Source organism: Heterocephalus glaber, unplaced genomic scaffold (genome assembly GCF_053883595.1).
Source record: "Heterocephalus glaber isolate CG9 unplaced genomic scaffold, H.glaber_assembly_v1.0 deba00000122, whole genome shotgun sequence".
In the NCBI taxonomy this organism is placed as follows: domain Eukaryota; kingdom Metazoa; phylum Chordata; class Mammalia; order Rodentia; family Bathyergidae; genus Heterocephalus; species Heterocephalus glaber.
The window spans coordinates 77,937,619-77,958,657 of NW_028258138.1; the positions used below are offsets into that span (position 1 = coordinate 77,937,619).

The window sequence follows — 21,039 nt, forward strand, 5'->3', positions numbered from 1 at the left end:
ATAGAGAACCTAACACCATTATGCTCATTTTGAGTTGCTAACAAAATTGTCATCTCAAAATGTTTCATAAGGATAATGACATGTGACCCTTAGCAAGAGAAAAGCATGAAGGATGGGCAAAGAAACTGCCTGTGTTATCCAGGATCATGGTCGGAGTAAGATAAATAATGTCAAAAACCAATCACCTAACAAAGTGACAGACAGTAGAAGCAGCAGGTTGGTGATGGTATTTTTCACCTCTGCACTTTTGTCAAAGAGATGAGATATAACAACTACACTTAGAACTATCCTGTCTTAGTAATCTGTCTGCTACACTTAGATTTTGAATGTCACTTACAGGCCCATATGTTCAAGGTTGGATTCCAAGGGTGGCACTATTAGAAGGCGATGGCACTTTTAGGAGCTGGGCCTTCACAGGCCATTAGGTGATTGCTGCATGCCCTCTAAGGGAGTACAGGCCACAGCTCCTTCCCTTCTGTGCTTCCTGGCCATGAGGTGAGTGGGTTTTGCTCTTTCAGAGGCGCCTGCCACACTGTGTGGACTTGCCATGGCCCCAAAGCTACATGACCAACCAATCGTGTAAGCTGAAAAGAAACCTTCATAAGTTGATTATCTGAGGTATTCTGTTATGACTAACAGTGACCCATGAAGGTTTACTCCACATTCCCCTTGGCCATATTTCCTTTACCCTTCCTACTACCCAGATACTACCTATTTGCTCTCCTAGTTCCTGAGCCATAGTACTGTACACCTAAAAGCAACGGCACATTTTGTTTTGCTTTGGGATTTGTTTTGTCTTGTTTTGTAGTGAGGGTTGAACCTAGGGCCTTTGCACTGAGCTATAACCCTAGGATACCCCCTCTACCAGCTTTTTTGGGGGGAGGGGTGGGGGGAGAAAGGGTCTTGCTAAATCACTGAGTTGTACAGGCTGAGCTGAAACTTCTGAGCCTCTTGTTTTAGCCTCCAGAGTACTGGGATTACAGGTGTACAACTACCATATTCAGTTGGCCTTTTCCTTCTCAATCATCCTTTCACGATGCAGTGATTCCAACCAGTCTTTCTGAGCCCAAGATTCCAAATTTACCTTGCTTCCCATAGTCTTGCACATTCAGTTGCTATGTGTTCCCCCTATCAGTTAATTCTATTCCCAGGCCAAGCTCACAAACATGATCCACTTTACTCCGGGATTTCAAAACATTCAAACATCTAGTAACTATGCTTAGAAACTAATCTTTATTCTCTCTGCCTCTGATTTTTCTCAATTTTTACCTTGTATTCGCAGAAGATTTGTGTTTAAAAACAAATACTACACACTGGTCTGGCAAAAATGGCTAAAGCTAGTACATAAAAAACTCAGGCTATCCTTCAGTTAACTGGAAACACAATGTTTTTGACCTCAAAAATCTTTGGGATGAGGCAGGAAGATTTTTCCCTTTCTAATATTTCATTATTAACAATTCAAAGTTGTTCCCTCAGGAATCCTATGAAAGAAGAGGGTCTTCAGGTAAACACGTTTCTTAATTTAATGATTCACATGGACAAAAATCTATCATTCTAAAATACTGTTCTTTTTTTACATTTATTGGTACATTTCAGATATAACATTCATCATAGGGAATTTGTACCTGCACATGATGTATCTTGATTCTTCTCTTTTTCCCATTCCCTTCCTTCTGAATAACACCCTCCCCTCTTTATCTACAAAACCTTTGTTTCTATTTTTTTCCTTCCATTCTTTTTTTCTTTTGTTCCTTCTTTCTTTTCCCCCTCCCACTTCCCTTGTTCCTCTTCTCATTTGAATATTTGCTTCCTATTTCCCAGTGTGAGACCAAAGTGACTCCATTTTGCTAAAATACACCACTCCCCTAGTCTCTCACAAATTAATGGTTAAAATGTGCATGCTCTGGGACAAAAGACACAATCTGTACCGAAGCAAAGTTCTTAAGTTAATTACTCAACCATCTGTTTGCCTAGGAAAAGAATGTTCCGGCCCCCTATCCATAGAACAATCTGTAGATGTGCTGACTGTCAGTACGTAATGGTCGTGACTAATAGTGTGTCTGCTGACCATCAGTACATGACAGTCGACCACCAACCTTTGTCCCTCATTTCCCTCGTAAAACCTACATGTAACCGCCCCTCAACCCCCCGATGAACCTAGCCAATCAGAAATGTACACTTCATACTTGCTAAATGTCAACCAATCATGTAACTGCTAAGTGGAAAATCCCCAAACCTTGCTGTAACCACAATAAAAACCCTGCTAATTTGAAATTCAGGGCTCTCAATCCTGATCCGCTGCGCCGGTGACGGTTGTGAGTCCCTGCTCGAGCTTGAATAAACGACCCTCATGCGTTTGCATTGGAATCGGCTCCTTGGTGGTCTTTGGGGACTTCGTGATCTGGGCACAACACTAGTATCTATTATACATCTTGGTCCTTACTTACATTTTCAGTTTCTCATACCACAGAAACCATGTGATATTTACACATGTGTGTCTGATTTTGTTTTCTTTTTTTTTTTTTTCGGTACCGGGTGATTTCTTTTTCTTAAGAGTATGGTCTCAAGGTGCAACCATTTAGCTAAAAATGTCTCAAGCTCATCCTTCTTTATGGCAGAGTAATACTCCACTATATAAAAAAAACTCCACACCTTCTTCATCTATTCATCATTTGATGGGCATTTGGGCTGTTTCTGAGATTTCATTATTACAAACTGTGCTGCTATAAATATGGGTGTGAATATATCGCTGTCGTATGATGCTTTTCATTCTTTTGGGAAGATACCAAGGAGGGGAACAGCAAGGTCAAATGGAACCTTTAGTTTTAGCTTTTTTGAGGAACCTCCACACTGAGTTCCATGTGGCTGCACCAGTCCACACTGCCACCAACAGCAGAGAAGAGTTCCTTTCTCCCCACACCCCCGCCAGCATTTGTTATTGGTTAATTTCTTGATAATAGCCATTCTTTCTGTAGTGAGATGGAATATCAGAGTTGTTTTAATTTGTATCTCTCGAGTGACCAATGATGCTGAACATTTTTTCATATATTTATTTGCCATTTGTACTTCATCTGAGAAGTGTATATTCATTTCAGATACCCATTTTTAGATTGGGCCTTTAAATCTAGCTAGGGCATCTTATTAGTTTCAGTTCTTTATATAACATATTCTAGATATTAGTTCTTTATCTGAGGAATAGCTTGGAAAAATTCTGATTTCTTTTGCTGTGCAAAAGCTTTTTAGTAAGATGAGAACGAGTTGATTCTTTGTGAAATTTCCTCTGCAGTCAGGGATTTATTTATTAAGTTTTTGCCTATATCAATGTCTTCAAGCATTGTACATACCTATTCTATCTTCCAGCAGATTTAGTGTTTGTTTTAATATTTAGATCTTTGAGGGCTAGGGATTTAGCTCAGGGGTGCCGTGCCTGCCTTGCAAGCGCAAGGTACTGAGTTCAATCCCCAGTACAAAAAACAAAATTTAGATCATTGATCAATTTTGATTTTATTTTAGTGCATGGTAAAAGATATGGGCCTAGTTTTAGTCTTCAGCATGTGGAAAGCCAGCCTTTCCAGCACCATTTATTAAAGAGGCTTTCTTCCATTGAAGGTGTTTGGCTCACTTGTCAAAAATAAAGTGGTTGAGAATGTTTGGAGTTGTCTGTGCACCCTCTAATCTGTTCCATTAATCCTCAGGTCTGTTCTCTTGCCAGTACCATGCTGTTTTTATCACCATAGCTTTATAGTATAATTTAAAGTCAGGAATTGTGATACCACCTGCTTTACCTTTGTTGCCCAGAATTGCTATTCTAGTTCTCTTCTGGTTCCAAATGAATTTTAGGATTGTTTTTTCTAATTCTGTGAGATATGCTGTTGGGATTTTGATTAGAATTACATTGAATCTGTATGATAATTTTGGAAGTATAGCCATTTTCACTGTATTGGTTCTTCCTGTCCAAGAACAAGGGATATCTTTCCATTTTCTGATATCCTCCATCTCCATTTTCAGAGTACTGTAGTTTTCAATGTAGAGGTCTTTTACTTACGTCGTTAGATTGATTCCTAGGTATTTCATTTTTTTGGATGCTATTGTGAAAGGGATTGTTTCTCTAATTTCTCTCTCTCTGAGTCTTTTATTTGTATACAGGAAGGCTATTGACTTTTGAGTGTTGACTTTGTATCCAGTTCCGCCACTCAATTTGGTTATCAAATCTAAAAGTCTTTTGGTGGAGTTTTTGAGGTCTTCTAGGTACAGTATCATGTCATCCACAAATAATGATAATTTAACTTCTTCCTTTCCTATCCTTATTTCTTTTATTTCTTTCTCTTGTCTAATTGTTCTGGATAATGTTTGCAGAACCATATTGAACAAAAGTGGTGACAATGGACATCTTTGTGCTGTTCCTGATTTCAGAGTGAAAGCTTTCAGTTTTTTGTCATTTAATATAATGTTGGCTGTTGGTTTGTCATAGATGGTTTTTATCAGATTGAGATATAGACCATCTATTGCAAATTTTTGTAGTTTTTATCATGAATAAGTGTTGGACTTTGTGAAATGCTATTTTTTGGGTCTATTGCAATGAGTATACGGCTTTTGTCTTTGGCGCTGTTCATATGGTGTATTACATTTACTGATTTGCATATGTTGAACCATCCCTGCATCCTTGGGATGAATCATGGTGTATGATCTTGATGATTTGCTACATTTTGTTTGCCAGCATCTTATGAAGAATTTTTGCATCTATGTTAATTAGAGAGATTGGCCTATAGTTATCTTTTTTGGTTGGATCTTTCTCTGGTTGTGGTATCACGGTAATGCTTGCTTCCAGGAATGACTTTGGGTGTACTGTTTCCCTTTCAGTTTCATTAAAGGGTTTGACAAGTAGCAGCATTAGGACTTCTCTAAATGTCTTGTAGAATTCAGCAGTGAATCTGTCAGGGCCTGGACTTTTCTTCATTGGTAGATTTTTAATTAAATCTTCAATTTCACTGACTGATATTGGTTTATTTAGAATTTTTATATCTTCTTGATTCAGCTTTGGTAGTTCATATATATATATATATATATATATATATATATATATATATATATGGGAATTGTTCCATTTTTTCTGTGTTTTCCATCTTATTTGAGTATAGGTTCTCGAAGTAGGTATTGATTGTCTTCTTGATTTCTGCATGATCTGTTGTGATTTCATCCTTTTCATTCCTAATTGCATGGATTTGTGTCTTTTCTTTCCTTTTTTTGACAGGGTTGGCTAAGGTTTTAGAATACTGTTAATTTTTAAATGAACTAATATCAAAGATTAAGTAATATCCAAGATATATTAATATTTATATGCTACTGACTGTGCTTTAAATTGGTATAATTTATTCAGGAAGTAACAACCACACCTACTAGGGTCAAAATGATGAGAAAGATAAAGAAGAAATTCACTACAGGCAAATGAAGGAGCTTTACAACACATTAAGTACAAAAACAGAAAAATGAAAAAAACATAAAGAGATCAACTATAAATGGTAGGGGCTTGTCAGTTATACTACAGAAACACAACAAAACAATGCAGCCACTCAGCATTACAGTTAGGAACAGGGTTATCTATGACTTACAGGCTGAATATATTATCTTAATTTCTTGGGACAAGATTTCAGAGGTCTCCAGAGTTTGGAATATTTGCATAGCCTTTATAGGTTAAACATCCTTAATCTAAAAAAGCAAAATCTGAAATGCTTCATAATGTACCATAATGCTCAAAAATTTCAGATTTTGAATTTAGTATGCTTAACCTGTGATAATGTGAAATATGAACAAAAACAGATGTGCATGTATTTGTGTGTGTGTATTAATGGATTAACCCAATGTCACCCTTCTACATATATACCATCTTGTAAAAATCTTTTCAAAATAGCTCACTCCTAAATCTCTAATTTTTAAAAATTCCTCTAATCCATTTTATTTATTCAATTACATTTTTCTTTCTTTACCTTTCTAGCCAAGCATGGCGGTGTAGAAGCCATTCATCCCAGCTACTGAGGAAGTTGAGACAGGATGCTCACAAGTCCAAGGTCAGCCTGAGCAATTTGGTGAGACCTTGCCTCAAAGTTTAAAAAAGGTCTGTGGGTACAACTTAGTGGTAGAATGCTCCTGGTTTTGATCCTCAGTACCACACACAAAAAATCCCTCCTTTAGTTTTTATGCACCCACCTTTCTAATTATCTCATTCACTCACAAAAAAGTCACTGCTTATCCTGTTTTCCTTTCCAATTCTAAAGACCTCACTCTGTAAAGCCTACAGAGTGAAAAACAAAGTCACCCTCTGGTCACTACACTACCCTCCCACATATCCTGGTTTGGTAACACAGCAGTAAACAGATGGAAATGAATGAAAACTGACAAACTTCATGTCTCAAAGCTATCTTGTAATTATCTATCTATGTGTATACCGAAAGCAGAAACTTAAAATAATAAATTACTACATGTCTCTCACCTATTGCAGGAATCTGATTCTGATGAGAAAAGAGTCACTTCTTGAATATCAGTACAACTAGAAGAATCATCTGCTCTTTTGGCCTTGGATTTGCTTGGAGAGACCAGCTTTGATGGGTGAAAATGGTCTGCTTCTGATGTCACATCTGAGAATTTCATTTTATCATCTTTTGGTCCTAAAAAGAAAAAAAATTTAAAAGACAGAAAAGAAATATTATTAAATTTAACATTATTAAAATCTACAATTTCCGTATGCCCATTACATCTATAATACAATATCGTTATTTGTACTTCGTAAAATAGAAATCTGTAAACCACTGATTCTAAAACTCAGTGACATGAGAACAAGAATCAACACAACAGTGTGACCTAATTACACAGTCTACTTTGTTATTCCACTTAATTTAAAAATAAAATTCCCTTTAAAATCAGAAATGATAATCCTTATAATTATATTGTACTTGTAGAAATACACTAAGTGAAAATTGAGCATCTATTGCAATGCCATCTCACAAAGACACCTGCTATTGACATTTTGACACAAATTTCTCCAAGTTAACTCATTCCTCTAACTAAATCTACACGATTTATTACTGCTATTTTAAAAATAAAATATTAATCTTTTACAAATTAAAAATATGTAATTCATGTTGTCTATATCAAGACATATAGTTCTCCTTATTTGTTTACAAATTATATATCCTCTTCCACTGTATAGATATACTGCAATGCTTCAGTGATTTGTTTAGAGATAATGGATTGGTTTTGGGTTTTTTTGCTATTTTGAATAGTTTTTTGTTAAACATTCTTGTACATAAATCTTTGTACATGTGTGGAGAGTTTTTACAATACAAATTTCAGTATTTTTCCTTTTAATATATTATGGCATTTTCCTCCCAAATTTACACTCCTGAGTGTGTCACCATGCTAATTTCTCTCTTTCATAGATGGCATCAAATATACCATTCTTTATTGTTTGCAGCTTGATAGGCATGAGATATCTAACTGTTGTTTATATTTTACTGTCTTTAAATTTTGAGTAAGGTAAAATATCTATGTGCTTGTTGAATGTTTACCTTTCTTTTGTGTGTTTCCTTCTACAAAAATCTTATCCTAATTGAAAGATTTTTATTAATCTTTGAAAAAAGATAAAGGTGCAGAGAAAGCTCCCAGTGTTTTCACAGTTGTGACACACAAGTACGGCCAGAAGTCTGCAGAGATGAATGCAAAAGTCAGTAGCTGCACAAGGCTCCTTGCTGTCCACACTCGGCCTCTCATTTTGTGTTTCAGGACTCTGTTGAGATTTTTGTTTGTGCTATCTTTTTAAAAATTATTATTCAGGACTGGAGACTGAACCATCTAGGGCCTTTGTACCCAACCCTTTTTATTTTTTTATATATATTTTTAAAATGTTAAATATTATTATTTTCCTATTTTTAGGATAGCCATGGAAACATTTTGAGAAAGGGTCTCGCTAAGTCACTAAATTGCCCAGGCTAGGCTCAAGCTTGTGATCCTTCTGCTTTAGCTTAACAGTAACATTGGAATTAGAGGAATGTGATATCATGCTGGGTTCATCTGTGTTGTATTTAAGACTGAGGAGTTGAATAACCCTAGCACTGAGGGAGGCTGAGGCAGGGAAACCACAAGTGCAAGTCCCTCCAGGGCAATTCAGCAAGACCCTGTCTCAAATAAATTTAAACAGGGCTGGAGAAGTGTCTCAGTGGTAGAGCACCCATTGGGCTCAAATCACAATATAGCAAAAAAGAAAAAACTTTTGAAAATTGAAGAATTGAGTAATTATTTCACAAGCAAGCACATGTGGTAAATTTAATGTGTTTTCTCACCAAGAAACAGCTTTCACACACCCCTTATGGAGAGTACTTATGGAGCCAAATGACCTCTAACAAAAGACATTAAAAAGAACTTCATCATAGTTACTTTTCTAGTAGCTGAGACAAAATACCCAACACCCAAAGTTAAAGAAGGAGAGGTTTACTTTGGTTCACAGTTTGCAGAGGTTTCAGTTTATAGTATGCTGCTTATAAGGCAGGGTAGCCTAGCAAAGGGGCATTGCAGAGGAAAAATAGTTTATGGCAGGCAGAGGGTAGCAAAGCAGAAGGCAGCAAGCAGTGAAGTAGTGAAGCAGCAAGTGACAAGTGATACTCTTTCTCTCCCTTATATCTTATCCAGACTTCTCATCCTTAAGGTGGGTAGCAGTCACAGTCAGGAAGGGGCGATCTTAATCCTAGCACCACACCATAAATCAATTCTGGCATCACACCGCCTAGATCCAGCCACCTCTGAAAAGCCCTTCTTAATTACCACATGAGGCTTTGGGGGAACATCTAGATATAAGCCATAAAAAATTTTCAAAGTTTTGCTACACAAAGAAAATTTATGAAAAAAGAATAGATCAAACTCTTCAAAAAACAATGTTTTCCAAGTTCATCTACTTAAGAGTTTTCCCCAAAAGACTAAGTTTTTATCATACAAGGAAAAAAGTATACATCACGAGTATAAACTCTGATGTTGCCTATTAGTAAGCCATTATCACCAAACTAAGCTCTGCCATCGCCCTCTAAGGCTTCAGGGAAAAGGAAAAAGGAGCTCACAAGATGACCCCCCCCCAAAAAAAAGATGACCACCCAGTATCTCTAGGGTCTCTGTTGTAATCACATTACAAGGACTGTGCTTTAGTAGCACATACACATTACAAGGATCACCTTAGGGTACCAATCCCCAGAGACACTACATGTGCCCAAGGCAATTACATCTCTCAACTCCAGGAAAAGCTAACAAGTTGACAAACCAGGGAATCCAGCACTCCGGGAAGCTAAGGCAGGAAGATCACAAGTTTTAGCCCAGCCTGGGCAACTTAGTGAGACTTTGCCTCAAAATTTAAAAGAGAAGGAGTGGTGTTGGGCATGTAGCTAGGGGTGAAGACCAGGATTTAGATCCCTAATACTACAAAAAACAAACAAACAAACAAAACAACAGGGAACAGGAATTCAACTTAAAACACCCTCCTTTTTTGCATATAGCCTATATTCTCTTTCTTCTTTCCTTTTTATATTAGTTTCTCAAAGATAAATTGTGTTGGGGACATGGGGACAAATATCATCCAACAATCTGTGGGTACTGAAAGCCAGTTATCCTTCCTGTTTGTCACTGCTCCACGGATACAGGCCTTTTGGTATAGCACCAATACTAAGCCTCAGACATCAGGCCTCCCCAGGCACACAGCACTAACAGGGAAAGCCTTTCCCTTGAAAGAATGCACATCCTGCTCACTTCAGGAGCACTTCAGTGTTTATTCTACAGAACAAGTGGAACTGCTGAAAGGACAGTACACAAAATCCAACTTCTCAATCAGCTCGTGTCTGCCTTCCTCACTCTCATACTCCCCACGTATGCACAGCAACTGTACAGCAGCCTTCACCCTTGAAGCCCAGAGGAGCAGCATTTATGTGCACGCACATACGCAGTACTGTACATAATACCCAAGTGCAAGCAACATTCAAGAGAGATTCACTTAATCAGCAAAAAGTGTTCTCCTTAGGGGCCAAGGATTTAGCTCAGTGGGACCATGCCTGCCTCACAAGCTCAAGGTCCTGAGTTCGATCCCCAGTACTGCAAAAAAAAAAAAAAAAGTGTTCTGATGGAAAAGAGACTAGCTTCTCAGATTATCCTTTAAACAACTACATGAATAAATTTCAGTGGTTCAAAGACCATGAGAAACACATTGAGGGAGGCAGCATTCAACTAAGGGTACCAGTAGACTTAAGAACGTAATAAATGAACTAGCACCTGAAACACTGAATACAGTGGGAATACTTGGGAATACAGCTAGCCAAAGAGGTAGACCTGTCTACTGAAAGCTATAAAATTGCTATGAGTCCCCACAGCTCCTGGTCCAGCGGAAGGGGCTTCCCAGCCACCATGCCTCCTGCCACTCCCAGCTCAGAGGAAGGGGCTTCCAGGCCGCCATCTGTCCCGCTGCTCCCGGCCCAGAGGTAAGGGCTTCTGAGCCACCATCCCACTGATCCTGGTCCAGAGGAAGGGGCTTCCCAGACACCATACCTCCCACCAATCCCAGACCAGAGTAGGGGCTTCTGAGGAGCTGTCCCACTGTTCCTGGTCCAGAGGAAGGGGCTTCCCGGCCACCATCCCGCCTGCTGCTCCCAGCCCACAGGAAAGGGCATTTGGGCCGCCTTCTGTCCACCCTCTCCTGGACCAAAGGAAGGGGCTTCTGGGCCACCATCCCAACTGCCGAGCCCAGACCCTGTCCTACCTCTCCCAGCTCAGAGGAGGTGAGCCGCACGGGCGCCAACAGCAACCCCCTGCCCCCCGAGTCAAAATGAGAAAACACGTAAATAAGTCTCAAAACCAGACTTCCAGATCACCTACAGCAACCCCAAAGGGAAATGACATGGAACACTCTGATACTCAATCACCTGGACCCAATGAACTGGCAACAAAAGGGGATCTGGAAAAAATGAAATCAGAAATAATTTCTCAGATAACAGGAGAAACTGTGCCCCTAGTGCAAGACATGATTAATAAATCTAGAGAGGAGCTCAGGAACATGATGGAATCCCAACATAAGAAACAAATGGAATCCATAAAACAGATGGAAATAGATTTCCAGGACATGAAAAACTCCACTGAAAGTCTGCACAGCAGAATGAGCCAATGTGAGGACAGAATTTCAGATATAGAAGATAAGATTGTAATTAGTGATCAGGAAAAGAAAAATTGCTTCAAAATTATAAGGGAACACGAGAAATCAATCCAGTATCTGCTAGATGATGCAAAGAAGAATAACATATGACTGATTGGAGTCAATGAAGAAGCAGGAGAGAGTGCAGATGACATGAAAAATCTCTTCACAGAAGTAATGGCAAAAAACTTCCCAAGCAGGGGAAAAGAACTTGACATACAGATAAGTGAGGCATATAGGACTCCAAATAGCCTTGATCAAAAAAAATCTACGCATAGGCATATAATTGTTAAGATTCCAGAAACACAACAGAAGAACAAAGTTCTACAAGCAGTTAGAGAAAAAAAAACAAATCACATACAAAGGAAAGCCCATCAGAATCACAGCAGACTTCTCAACACAAACCATCAAGGCAAGAAAAGCTTGGAGTGACATGTTCCAAGCCCTAAAAGAAAACAGCCTCCAACCCAGATTGGTGTACCCTGCAAAACTATCTCTCAAAATGGATGGAGAAATAAGATACTTTCATGACAAACAGCACCTTAGGAACTTCGTGAATACCAAACCAGCACTTCAAAAAATTTTACACAATATCCTAGGAACAGACATTGAGGATCACAACCCCAGGAAGCAAAGCAGAATGAACCCATCTGGCATGACAAGAAATTAAATGTAAAGGGGGGGAACCCAACAAAAAGAAAAAGTCATGGCAATAACAAGTCAATACGTTTCAGTTATAACCATCAACGTTAATGGTCTCAATTCACCAATCAAAAGAAACAGACTGGTAGAATGGGTCAAGAAGCAAAATCCAACAATACGTTGCATACAAGAAACACACTTAATTCAAAAGGAAACTCACAGACTGAAAGTTAAAGGGTGGAAAACAATACTCCATGAGACGGGAACCCGAAAAAAAACAGGAGTAGCTATCCTCTTTGCATATCAAGTAGATTTCAAACCAACACTGATTAAGAGAGACGAAGAAGGGCACTACATCCTTGTAAATGGAAGAATCCAAGAGGAAGAGATGACAATCATAAATATCTATGCACCAAACACTAGTGGACACAACTATATAAAACAAATACTAATGGACATGAAAAGTCATATATGCACTAATACAATTGTAGTGGGGGACCTCAACACTCCACTGTCACAAATAGATAGATCAACTAGACTAAAAATAAGTAATGAAATACTTGATCTCTTGAACAAATGAACTTAACAGATGTTGACAGAGTCTTCCACCCTACAAAATCAGAATACACATTCCTCTAAGCTGCACATGGGTCATTCTCCAAAATAGACCACATACTCATGCATAGAACATGTTTAAGTAAGTGCAAAGGAATTGAAGTTATCCCCTGTACATTATCAGACCATAGTGTGATGAAATTGGAGATCCATAGCAAAAGAAAATGGAAAAATTTCATAAACATGTGGAAATTGAACAACACACTTCTGAATAACCAGTGGGTCACAGAGGAAATTAAAGAAGAAATCAGACAGATCCTACAAGTAAATGACAATGACAATGCAACATATCGGAATCTATGAGACACAATGAATGCAGTCTTATGAGGGAAATTCGTAGCAGTGAATATGCATATTAAGAAAACAGAACGAGCCCAATTAAACAACCTAAGGTTGAACCTCAAGCTTCTAGAAAAAGAAGAACAGGACAACCCCAAAGCTCATACAAGGGAGGAAATTATAAAGATCAGAGGAGAAATCAATGCAATGGAGACTAAGAGAATGATACAAAACATCAATGAAGCCAAGAGTTGGTTCTTTGAAAGAATCAACAAAACTGACAAACCCTTAGCCAACCTTACCAGAAAAAGGAAAGAAAAGGCCCAAATCCATGCAATTAGGAATGAAAAGGGTGAAATTACAACAGACCCAGCAGAAATCCAGAGGACCATCAATGCCTACTTCCAGAACCTATACGCCAATAAGATGGATAACACAGAAGAAATAGACAGATTCCTAGATACATATGAATTACCAAAGTTGAATGAAGAAGACCTAACAATTCCGAACAATCCAATATGAACCAATGAAACTGAAAATGTAATTAAAAACTTATCAACTAAGAAAAGCCCGGGCCCTGATGGCTTCACTGCTGAATTCTACAAGACATTTAGAGAGGAACTGCTGCCACTACTGTTTAAACTTTTCAATGAAATTGAAAGGGAAGCAATACTCCCAAATTCATTCCTGGAAGCAAGCATCACCTTGATCCCCAAAGCAGAGAAAGACACAACCGAAAAGGAGAACTATAGGCCAATCTCACTAATGAACATAGATGCAAAAATCCTTACTAAGATACTGGCAAATAGAATGCAGAATATCATCAAGAAGATCATACACCCTGATCAAGCAGGATTCATCCCAGGGATGCAGGGATGGTTCAATATACGCAAATCAATGAGTGTAATACACTATATCAATAGAGCCAAGGACAAAAACCATATGATTATCTCTACAGACGCAGAAAAAGCATTTGACAAAATCCAACATGCATTTATGATAAAAACCCTACAAAAAATTGGAATAGATAGTCTCTACCTCAATCTGATAAAAGCCATCTATGAAAAACCAACAGCCAATATTATACTAAATGGTCAAAAACTGAAATCCTTCACACTAAAATCAGGAACAAGACAAGGATGTCCACTATCACCGCTCTTGTTCAATATAGTTCTGGAAACATTAGCCACGGCAATTAGACAAGAGAAAGAAATAAAAGGAATAAAGATAGGAAATGAAGAAGTGAAATTGTCATTATTTGCAGATGACATGATACTCTATATACAAGATCCCACAAACTCCACCAAAAGTCTTCTAGACTTAATAAGCAAATTCAGTCAAGTAGCTGGTTACAAGGTCAACACACAAAAATCAATAGCTTTCCTCTACACCAATGACAGACTCACAGAGAGAGCAATAGGGCAAATAATTCCTTTCACAATAGCATCCAAAATACTGAAATACCTAGGAATCATCCTAACGAAAGAAATCAAAGACCTCTTCTCTGAAAACTAAGGCACTCTGAAAAGAGAGATTGAAGATGATATCAGAAAATGGACAGATATCCCCTGCTCCTGGGTAGGAAGGATTAATATAATGAAAATGGCCATACTTCCAAAACTGCTACATAGATTCAATGCAATTCCAATTGAGATCCCAGCAGCATACTTCATGGACCTTGAGAAAACAATCCAAAAATTCATTTGGAACAAGAAGAGACCCAGAATAGCAAAAGCAATTCTAGGTAACAGAGACATGGCAGGGGATATCACAATCCCCAACCTGCAACTATACTACAAAGCTACTATGATAAAAACAGCATGGTACTGGCAAAGAAACAGACTTGAGGACCAGTGGAACAGATTAGAAGAGGCAGAAACCACTCCAGACACACTCAGCCATCTCATCTTCCATAAAGGAGCCAACTACCCTCACTGGAGGAAAGATAGCCTCTTTAAGAAATGGTGCTGGAAAAATTGGGTTTCAACTTGCCAAAGATTAAAACTAGACCTTTCTCTCTCGCCACACACTAAACTAAAATCAAAATGGATTAAAGATCTAAATATTAAAATAGAAACTGTGAACCAGTTGGAACAGAGGTTAGGTAAAACCCTTTAAGACATCGGTGTAGGAAAAGATTTTACGAACAAAATCTCAGTTGCCCATGAACTAGCACAAATAATCAGCAAGTGGGATCTCTTCGTATTAAAAGGCTTCTGGGCCAGGGATTTAGCTCAGTGGTTTCGCTGCCTGCTGTGCAAGCACAAGGACCCGAGTTCAATCCCTGGTACCAAAAAAAAAAAAAGTTTCTGCACAGCAAGAGAAACCACCAGCAGTGTGAAGAGACAACCCACAATGTGGGGAAAAAATCTTCACCTGCTTTTCCTCAGACAAAGGTCTACTATCTCGAATCTATAAAGAACTTAAAAAGATCAGACCTCCAAATTTAAAGACCCAATCCGAAAATGGGCCTCTGAAATGAACAGACATTTCTCACACAAAGAAGTAGAAATAGCAAATAAATACATGAAAAAATGTTCAACATCACTGGTCATTCGAGAGATGCAAATGAAAACAATGCTGAGATTCCACCTCACTCCAGAAAGAATGGCTGCTATCACGAAATCAACCAATAACAAATGCTGGCGGGGCTGTGGGGAAAGAGGAACCTTGCTCCACTGCTGGTGGGAGTGTAGACTGGTGCAACCACTGTGGAAATCAGTATGGAGAGACCTCAAAGAACTAGGACTGGAAGTCCCATTTGACCCCGCTATTCCACTGCTGGGGATCTTCCCCAAAGAATTAAAAGAATCATACCACAGTGATATATGTGCGCCCATGTTCACAGCAGCACAGTTTATAATAGCAAAAATTTGGAAACAGCCCAAATGCCCATCAGCTGGAGACTGAATAAAGAAAATGTGGTTTTTTTATAAAACGGAGTACTACTCAGCCAAAAAAAATGAGAAATTAGAGACATTTATAGCTAAGTGGATGCACATTGAGGCGATACTCGTAAGTGAAATAAATAGGACACACATGTATAAATACCGAATTGTTTCTCTGGTGTGAGAAACTGAAAGTATAAATAAGGACTAAAATGTATAATAGGTAACGTGAAATAGGAAGAAAAGGGGCAAAGGGGAAGGAAGTGGGAGGGGTAGGGGAAAGGAAAGAAGGGAATGGGATTAATATGAGAAAATGGAAAAATAGAAACATAATCTCTGTAAATAGGGAGGGATGGAGGGGTTGAAGGGAGGGCTGGGCAAGGCTGAAATATAAGAACCAAGAAACATTATGTAAAGGTGCAAATTTCCAATGATGGATGTCATTATACTGCATACGTAAAATATATCAAGGATTAGGGTGAATAATTGATAATGCAAAATAGGAAGAAAAGGTCCAAAGGCGTAGGGGTTGTGGCAGGGGCAGGGGAAAGGAAAGAAGGGAAAGGAAAAATGATGAGAAATGGAAAAAATGGAAATAAAGTCTTTGTAAATAGGAAAGGGTGGAGCGGGTGAAGAGAGGGCTAGGAATGGGGAAAAAATAAGAACCAAGATGTATCATGTAAAGGTACAAGTTCCCAATGAGATATGTAATTGTGTTGTTTAGCTAAAATGTACCAATAAAAGAATTTAACAAAAAAAAAACTGCTATGAGAAATTAAAGACAATTAAATGGAAAGACATCCCACATTCATGATTTACAAGAGTTCATACTGTTAAGGTGTCTACTCAAGCTGGGGATGTGGTGCATGGCTCTGACTGCAGCACTCATGAGGTTGATGCAGGAGGATTTCAAGTTTGAGGCTAGCCTGGACTACATAGCAAGTTTGGGATCAGCCTTGACTACATAATGAGACTCCTCAAAAGAGGCCTGCCAAAAGTAACCTACAGATTTGACATAATCCAGTATCAAAATCTTAATGCTTTTTGTAGAAAAAGAAAAGTCTATCCTAAAATTCATACAGAATCTCAAGAGGGCCCAAGTAACCAAAAAATATTGAAAAGGAAGTGTAAAGCTGAAGAATTCAAACTTTTCAACTTTGAAATTTAGTACCAAGCTAGAGTAATTACAACAGCATGGTATAAACAAGAGGACAGATTTACAGGCTAATGGAACATAGAATAAACAAACCTTCACAAGGTTGGATGATTTTTGGCAGGACCCACCAAGATCATTCAATGGAGAAAGAAGACTCCGATAAATGATGCTGAGAAAAACTAGGTATCTACTTGCAAAAGAATCAAGTTAGGGGACGGGGATTTAGCTCAGTGGTTCCACTGCCTGCCCCATAAGCACAAGGACCCAAGTTCAATCCCCAGAACCAAAAAAAAAAAAAAAAAAAAAAGAATCAAGTTAGCTGTACTCTGAGTAACTATTTTGAAAATAATGATATACAATGTATTAACTATTATTATTTTCTTAGAATTTTTGTATTATTTTTTCATAAAATAAAAAAAAAGAATCAAATGGGACCCTTACATTATAACACATATAAAAATTAACTCAGAATGGATCCAGGACCTAAATGTAAGGGTTAGAACTATAAAATTTTTGCAAGAAAACTTAGCAGAAAATTATGTATGATATTAAATTTGGCAATGACTTTGGGGATATAACACCAAAAGCAAAGGTGTTCATCAAAATTCAGCACCTTTGTGAAAGCACATTTTACATGGAAATGACACTATCAAGAAAGCAAAAAAGGCTGCCGGCGCGACCTCCAGTCGGTGTAGTCAAGGTGCTATTCCGAGCTGGAGGCGGTGGTGCATGGGCCCAACCGCGATGAGGAGGAGGGCCAGTGAAGAGGGCCCTGTCTGAGCCACTGGGAGCCGAGGACCAACCAGACGGGCGGGACCGAAAACACACGGACAGTGAGGGCCAGGACAGCATGGACCATGGCGCTGAAGCGGATTAATAAGGAACTTAGTGATTTGGCCCATGACCCTCCAGCACAATGTTCTGCAAGCCCAGTTGGGGATGACATGTTCCATTGGCAAGCCACAATTATGGGACAGCCCATATAAAGGTGGTGTATTCTTTTTGACAATTCATTTTCCTACAGACTACCCCTTCAAACCACCTAAGGCTGCATTTACAATAAGGATTTATCATCTAAATAGTAACAGTAATGGCAGCATTTGTCTAGATATCCTAAGATCACAGTGGTCTCCTGCTTTAACTATTTCTAAAGTTCTTTTATCCATTTGTTCACTACTATGTGATCCAAACCCAGATGACCCCCGAGTGCCAGAGATTGCACGGTTCTATAAAACAGAGACAAGTACAACAGAATATCTCGAGAATGGACTCAAAAGTATGCCATGTGATACTACCTTAAAATCAGAATAATCTGCATTATAGCTGGAATAAACTTTAAATTATTGTTCCTTTTTTGATTTTCTTATCCAGCTGCTCCCCTATAAATCCTCATCTTTTTAAATTTTAATTTTTGTTTACCTCCCTCCATTCATTCACATGCTCATCTGAGAAGACTTAAGCTCTTCTAGCTTTGGACAATAACTGTTTTTAGAAACTGTAAAGTAGTTACAAGAGAACAGTGGCCTAAGATTGATAATTTTTTTTTAAATGGAGCATGTGTGTTATGTGACCAATGTCTTCACTCTAACTTGGTTATAAGACTAAACCATTCCTCACAGCTCTAACTGCTGAAGAAGCCAGCTGAGGTGAGGGAGATGGATGTTTGGTTGTCATGGCAAGAAAGCAGCATAATTCTAGCAGCATCCATTCTTGTTAAGTCTTCCACTGTTAGAGATTTGAGGTTACGTGATATACTTTATGCTCATAACTGATGTAGCTGGAGAATTGATATTGAATTTATAGCATCGGCAGAATAGAAAATGTGATGTATTTTATGCAGGTAAATAAAGGAATGACTTCTTTTTGTTCTACAGAGAATGGAAATTGGAACTCAAACACCCTTTGTATTCTAAAGTAGGGTCTCAAAATATTTTGTAATTTTCATTTAAACTGTTAGGAGGCTTGAAGCTATTAGTTAATCTATCTTCCAATACACTGTTTAATATAGCACTGAGTAAATGATGCAAGTTATCAATGGATCAGTGATCAACTAACAGCTCTGCTAGTAACTGATTTATCTTTCTTCAATAAAGTTGCATAAACCAATGGAAAAAAAAAAGAAAGCAAAAAAGACCACATAGATGATGTTTACAAGTACTTATGAATAATATGTAAGATAAGGGATTAATATTCAGAACTCCTAAACTTAACAATGATCACAAAACACCTGATTAAAAATAGTCAAAGGACCTGAATATACTCCAAAGAAGAAAAACAAATAGCCAATAAGAACACAAATCAAAACCATGATAACATACCATTTCACACCTAAGATGACCTCAACAATAACAACAATTTTAAAACAGAAAATAAGAAACACTGACAAGAATATGGAAAAGATGGAATATTCATGCATTGCTGGTGGGAATGCAAAACAATGAAGCTGAGGAAAACAGTTGAGTGGTTTGTGAAAGGGTTCAACATGGAACCACCATATGAGCTAGAAATTCCACTTCAAAAGAACTGCAAGCAGGGACTTGAACAGATACCGGAAAACCAGCGCTTACAGCAACATAGTTTTCAATAACCAAAAGGCTGAAATAACCCATAACAGATAAGTGGATAAACAGAATGTGGTATATACATACTATGGAATATTATTCAACCATAACAAGGAACAACAGGGCTGGGGATGTAGTTCAGTGATACAGAGCTTGCTTAGCATGTAAGAGGTCCTGGGCTCTGTTCAGCACAGCAAAAACCAAACCAAACCAAACCATGAAATTTTAATACGTGCTACAACATTGATGGGCACTAAAAACATTATGCTTAGAGAAATGAGCCAACACAGAAGAGTAAATATGGTACAGTTCCATTTATATTGAGGCACCAAAAACAGGCAAATTCATAGGTACAGAAAATAAAACAGAGACCATAAGGGCTGTAAGGGACAGAAGGAAAGTGACCATGTCGTGAGCACAGAGTCTGTGTTGGGGATAATGAAAAGGTTTTGGGTAATCAGAGTGGAGATGGTTATACAATACTATGAAGATATTTAATGTGAAAGAATCATACATGTGTGAATGGTGAAAAAGATACAATATTGTGTATGTTTTACCACGTAAAGAAAAAATAATAAAGACATTTCTGGTGCACCTTTCCCATTATGAGTCTGTGTTGTTCACCAGCCCAAAGCCTTAACAAAAGATATATAATATCTCAAATTTAAAAACAGATCCTAATTAAGTTATATGCTGCATGCACAGCATTCCAAGTTCATTAGCTCTGGACTTTAGCAGAATATTTTACCCAAAGTAAAGTAAACATTCAGAGTCAACATTTTACCACTGTTCTGTAACAATAATTTATATTATTTGTAGTATATCTTAGGATATCCAGCAATAAATCCTATACCTAGAAAATATCCTCAAGGTTAAAACAACTAAGGAATTTAAGATTTTTCATTAACTGAAAGGAAGACAGACTTTAGAGATTGTTTCTTCAGGGCATTCTTTGAATCATTTTCCCTACAGTAATAAACCTAGATAACCACTACAGGAAGTAGATCCAAAAATATGTTTTCCCACTTAAAAGACCTCATAACTCCAGTAAATACCTTTGTTTTATTTTCTTTTTATATTAAAAATAAATAAAATTAACCATATTCCTGATTTTATTAATCTCTTACCCATGCATACAGATAACAGCTTTCCCGTAGATTCTTCTTCTTTCATTACTTTGTTTTTTGACATTCCACCAGTTTTCTTGTATCCTTTTTTGGCTTGATCCACCAGAAGTTGAAACTCATTCTGATGCTTTTTACCTGAAATTCAAAAGACCTTCTCAGCAAGGCAGGATTGTGAGAGGGAACGACTTACACCAAGAGCCAGAGGATGAAAAGCTGTGCACTTGTGCCTGGACGCCGTCCTCAGGGTCACCACACTGACTGGAAGAGCTGCCAAGAAGAACTCGAAGGGCTGGGGACCGTGGAAGTTTTCTCCTGATCCATCCATCCTCAAATACACACATAGAAACAGAATATTCCTGCTGGCTACTCTTAGGTTTCTTCCCAAATCCCATACTCAGGAAAAGCTTTTGATAGAGCAAGAAAGATGCTCTTTTAAATATATTCCAAAGATACCATTTTAACTTCCAAGAAACAAGCAGATACTAAGACCAGAGGATTACAGTAACTGATACAAAAGTAAGAGCCTCTAGGAAAGTGAGGTTCTAACAACTTCATTCCAAGT

General features: G+C 38.0%; 1 protein-coding gene and 1 pseudogene across 10 annotated transcripts in view; one reads left to right on the forward strand and one right to left on the reverse strand.

The window, feature by feature from the left end:
* Positions 1-21,039, reverse strand: part of Rad18 (RAD18 E3 ubiquitin protein ligase) — a 199,852-nt gene that overhangs the window by 57,164 nt on the left and 121,649 nt on the right. For all 10 annotated transcript variants that reach the window (XR_015453336.1, XM_087216724.1, XM_087216722.1 and 7 more), the window contains 2 exons: positions 20,478-20,612; positions 6,488-6,662 (listed from right to left, as the gene is read on the reverse strand). Coding sequence is in view for 9 of the 10 variants with exons in the window: in XM_087216724.1 (XP_087072850.1) it covers positions 6,488-6,662; positions 20,478-20,612 (310 nt within the window). In the remaining variant the exon portion in view is untranslated. The remainder of the gene's footprint in view (positions 1-6,487; positions 6,663-20,477; positions 20,613-21,039) is intronic.
* Positions 17,631-18,078, forward strand: LOC106009813 (ubiquitin-conjugating enzyme E2 D3 pseudogene; annotated as a pseudogene).